The sequence below is a fragment of the Hipposideros armiger genome, unplaced genomic scaffold (assembly GCF_001890085.2).
Source record: "Hipposideros armiger isolate ML-2016 unplaced genomic scaffold, ASM189008v1 scaffold_31, whole genome shotgun sequence".
NCBI classification, from domain to species: Eukaryota; Metazoa; Chordata; class Mammalia; order Chiroptera; family Hipposideridae; genus Hipposideros; species Hipposideros armiger.
The window spans coordinates 4171286-4176335 of NW_017731381.1; the positions used below are offsets into that span (position 1 = coordinate 4171286).

A 5050-nucleotide genomic window follows, 5' to 3' on the forward strand; every position below is an offset into this window, starting at 1 on the left:
GGGGGGGGGGGGGGATTGGGGCCTGGAGACCCGTTGGCCCACCAGCATCCACGCAAGCTGTGGCAGGAGGTGTGTTCTCACTTGGCAGAGGCACAGACTTGGGCCCACAGACGGGAGCCATGTCTCCACACCACCCCGCAGGTGATTACCACAGTGATGTAGAAGCTTTGAGGGTCAGACGGCCCACCAGCTCTTGACTCTATGTATTTGTGCATTGGGCAACTGCTTTCACTTCGCTGAGCCTCTTCTCCCCTCGGTGAAATGGGGATAGCAATACCTTCCATCCAAGTGTGGAGGGATTAAATTCTCTGACTCCAAGAGAGGGCCTAGCCCGAGGAGATGCTCAGCAAATGGTACTGGGATCATGGGTGGGTCACCTGCCACAGGCTCTCAGCCAAAAAACAGGGACGGGTTCCACTCGTGTGTGTGTGTGTGTGGGGGGTTATCCATGTGTGTCTGTGTGTCACGTGATGCAAGCTCCCTCCGGCTCACCTGTCAGCAGGAAGACAAGAGTCAAAGACACAGAAGGCAGAAGCATGGGCTGTGGGTCTCCAGCTCAGAGCTGAGACCTCCATGTCTCCACAGGTCCCTTCTTCTGGCTAATTCCACAGGGGTACAGGAAGGAGCAGCAACCCTAGAATTCTCTGGAGGCCTCTGGGTCAAGCTGTGAACCCTGCCCAAATCCTCGGGAGGAAGGCCCTTATCTGTGAACTTACCTGCCATAGTATAAGATGGTTTCGGGCTTGATGGCTCCATCTAGGTGGACATGCAATTCCACCTACAAGGGGCAAAGGAAAGAGAGAGCACACACACATCCATGAATGCCTGAAGAACCTTCCAGAGAGTGAGTATTCATATTAACCATGATAACCATTAGTTACCACTTACTGGACACCTAACCACATACACATCACTAAACTCGACACACGCCATCTTGTTCAAGCCTCATCTATGGGGTGGACTTAACTGCTTCTCTAGCTTTTTCACAGTTGAGGATACAGAGGTTCAGAGAGGTTAAATAACTTGTCCAAGGCCACACAGCAAGCCCATGATGGAAGCAGGAACCCAACCCAGTGCCTTTGGTCTTAACTACAGGTGGTAAGTGGCCGAACCAGAACTCTAACCTGAGCCAATTCTAAAGCTGGGGCTCCTGGACACGAGGCCAGCCATGGTCCCACAGGAGCTACCGAGCCCCAGCCACCCGCCAGCGATCCTGCTATCGGCCAAATCATTAAACGAAATCCAACTGGAACAAAAAGTGTTGACCACAGACCTCCTGGACTAGGGAATCACACAACATATTTCAAAAATCAGGCTCCATTTTCAAAAGCAGGTGCTACTCAAGCATAGCTTAGCAGGAATCGATCTTAGGCAGCACAAGATTTTTCCAGTACTCTAGAAAGGAAACTAGATGCTTGGCCATCTGGGTGATCATCTAATACATGCTCGGCCCCAAGAACAGCACTCTATACACAAAGCCAAGAGGACAGAGGCTAGGGAGACGGCTGGTCAGGCTGGACCCCTAGCTCTGCCCCTTATCTGGGGGCCCCTATTGTGTGACTTAGACAAGACATTCAATCTCTCTGAGCCTGTTTCCTTGACTGTAAAAGAGTGGGACATCACTACCTCCACGAATACTTGTAAGGATTCACAAAGACAGTGCAGGGGGACATGTGTGGCTCACGGGACGCAGCCCCTGCCTCTCAGCCAGGATGTTTTCCACAAGCTGTTGAGAAGCACAGCGGGTGCAGGGAGGCCGTGGGAAAGCTCTTTGGCCATATGCCTGTCCCAGGTCGTGGAGGAAACTTTCCCTGCGCCAGGGGGGGGATTCAGAAAACTCCCAATGGACCTCTGACCAGGGTGGGGCCTTTTCTGGAACTTGGGGACCTAAACAATAAAAGTGGCTAGGGTGGGAGCCACCGGCCTCACGGAACACTCATGAGAGCTGCCTCCTGCAGAGGAAACCCGGCCCAAGCCCCAGGGAGGCCAGCAGGAACAGAGCCACCAAACCCTCCTATCAGCAGGACATCCAAGTCATTAGATCTCTCCAGAAGTCAGCCAGCCAGCCAAGGACCAGGCCGTACTCACACCCAGGCTCCAAGTCAGCTGAGCGGCTGGAGTCCCTGACCAAATGAGTTCAAGGCCCACTCAGAAAAACAGTTAGCATTGGGAACACTGACACTTCCAGTCCAGGCACCTGCCAACCAGCTGTGTGACCTTGGACAGGGGACCTCACCTCGCTGAGCCTCTTTTCGTATGCTTAACTCTCCCTGCGGCTGCGGTGAGGATCCGGCCAGAGCAGCAGGGTTAGAGCTGGAATCCCAGCTCCTCTACCTGCTCCCTGGGGAAAGTTACTTCACTTTCCGTGCCTCCGTGTCCCCATCTGCCCAACAGGGATGATAACAAGCCTTCTTCCTAGACTTCGGGAGGCTTCACCACGTTAATGCATGCAGCGTGCTTAGGAGCAAACACGAAATAAGCATCAACGAAGAGTCCTTCATTCACCAAGATTGTCGAGGCCCTGTTGGTAAGCTAAAGGGACACAGGCCCGCTCCTGTGACGCTTAGAGTCCAACAAGGGAGACAGACATGAAGTGTCCCATTGCTAAATGTACAATCAAAGCCATGACAACTCCTTGGGAAGTACAAACACAGTCTTATGAAAGAGGTAACAAAAGGAAGACCCTCACCCAGCTAGCGGGCCAACAGTGGCTCCCTGGAGAAAGCAGAGCTTGAGTGAAGATCTGAAGGACGAAGAACCAGGTAGGCAAAGGCAGGGGTGCGGAGGAAGGCTGGAAGAGCATTCCAGGCAGAGGGAATAGCATGTGCAAAGGCCGTGCTGTGAGAGAGAACGTGGCGTATGAGAGGAACCACGGGTGCCGAGGAGGGAAGGGCGCTGGGGACTGGAGAGGCTGCAGGGCCATGCGGGCCACGAGGAGGGGTCGGTTTTTAACCTGGGAGCCCAGAGCGGCCACAACAGAGTTTGAAAAGCTGGTTAGAGGGAAAGGACAGCTCACAGCAAGACCAGTTAGAGGCTATTGTGGTCAAGTTTATGAGACACACTGATGCCTTGGACCAGGGTGGTCAGGGGGATCTAGGAAAGCAGGCAGACAGAAAGAGGTATCGGGGTGATGCTTCGGGTTGGGCCTGCGTGGGTAGCGAATCCCATGCCCTGAGAGAGACTCAGGAAGGAGACCAAGTGCTGAGGGGGTAAGGTGGGCCAGGGATGCAGGGAGAGACGCGCCATCAGTTTGATCTGTTTTTACATTAAACTTGGGAAGCGAACGCGAGGGTCATAGAGCTGGGGGGCGGGGGGCGGGGCAGAGAGAGCCCTTGTCCCAAGGACTTATAGTTTGCTAGGTTGGATAAAGGAGTTCCATATTGATTTGGCAGGAACAGTGGTGCATGTTCTTCCACGGGAGGGCGTGGCCTCCTAAGATGGGTGGAGGTCTGTTGACTCAGATCCTTATCTTGCTCCAGATCAAGTCTTGTCATCTGTTGTTGTAAAAACAGATACTTGGCTGGAGGCAGTTCATCAAAGCTAGTGAGCAGCTTTTCCTGTAGGCACTGTGGGCCCCCTCCCACCCGTCCACCTTCGCCTACATTTTCTAACTTCTACCTAAGATTCCCCCCCTCAAGCATTAGGTCCTTGGGGACCTTGGGGTGATGATTGCTCTGGCTGCTTCTTATAAAGGGATGCTGAGACTTCTTTGGGTTCCATCTGCTTGCTAACTATTGATTGGGGGAGGTGGAGGGAAGTGTCCATCCATTGGCTCGTGATAGGTGCCTGGAGATTGGGGTCCAAGGGATCGGTAGTTGTCCATGATGATCATTTGTAGCTTTATAGCCTCTATTTGCATTCCAAACGGCCGGAGACAGGGTGTAATCTGAGTCACGGTACCAAAATATTACCAGAGTCTCAGTTCTTACTGATGCCGTGAAGAACCAAAGGTCAGCAAGCTGATTAATGCACAAGCAGGCTTTATTAGTGATACATTCTCAGGNACCCAACTGCCCAAACCAGAGATGGGGGGCCTCCCCCCACAACTCTATCTCCCTTGTCCTCTTCCCACCATACTGGGCAATGTACCTATAAGAAGCCTGGCCACAAAAAGCCCAGTAAGGAGGATGAGCTCAGGCTTTGGAGCTCGAAATCCAGGCCCCTTCTTTATCTGCCATCTCCTGGACAGGAACTGTCCCCTCTGAAGACCTCCACATGCTTGTCAGTAAAACTCAGTATTTTCTTTGCAAGGTACAGAGAAGAACACATTAGACTAATTATGTGTCCTGGAAAAGACGGACTTAAGCCAGATGGCCTGGGTTTGAATCCAGCTCTGTTATAAAGGCTATGTGACCTTGGGCAAGTTACCCACCCTCTCTGTGTTTACTAGGTCTGCTGGTTTGAGAAACACTTTGTACGGACTAAGCAAGGAGCAATAGAAGAGGTCAGGGAGCTTCTGCAGGCCTTGCAGAACTTTAAGGGCCACGTGCGGACTTGGGCTTTGACCCCGAGCACGGTGGCAGGGATTGTGGGAGGGCCTGAGAAGGGATTGAGCTGATCTAACTATGTTTTAAGACAATTGTTCTGACTACAGTATTGTAGGGATGGTAGATGGGGGAGGCCAGAGTGGACACCTGGAGACCAATCAGGAAGCCACTGCCGTGGTCCAAGTGAGAGACTGGTGGTGGCTCAGAGCACAGCGGTGACAGGGAAAAGAGGACAGCCAGATTCAGAATGCTCCTTGGAGAAAGGGCTGACAGGGCCCCAAAGGAGACTGAGAGTCAGGAGAAGCCCCTGGAGAGGGTGGGATCACAGGAACTGAAGGAGGATGACCTGGGAGAAAACCATCAATGGAGGTTCAAGTCACAGAGGCAAAAAAAGAGGCCACTGGATTTGGGTCACAAGCCACACGCTCCCCTCTCAGCCCTGGTCCACCCCCATCAGAGAGTCCTCCAGGGCTGTCTATACCCAAGTGTGACATCAACTCCCTGCTCCCCCTGCCTGACCTGTAGATCAAACTCCAGCCAGTACCCACATCCGCCTCCAGGAC

General features: G+C 53.0%; 1 protein-coding gene across 4 annotated transcripts in view; it reads right to left on the minus strand.

Annotated features, from left to right (window-relative positions):
* The window catches only part of ADA (adenosine deaminase), a 93247-nt gene that overhangs the window by 23952 nt on the left and 64245 nt on the right, over positions 1 to 5050 (minus strand). For 2 of the 4 annotated variants that reach the window (XM_019636946.1, XM_019636945.1), the window contains exons 3-4: positions 2690 to 2838; positions 717 to 778 (exon numbers count right to left, since the gene is read on the minus strand). In XM_019636946.1, the coding sequence (XP_019492491.1) occupies positions 717 to 778; positions 2690 to 2838 (211 nt within the window). The remainder of the gene's footprint in view (positions 1 to 716; positions 779 to 2689; positions 2839 to 5050) is intronic. The other 2 variants (XM_019636947.1, XM_019636948.1) reach the window with 1 other exon arrangement.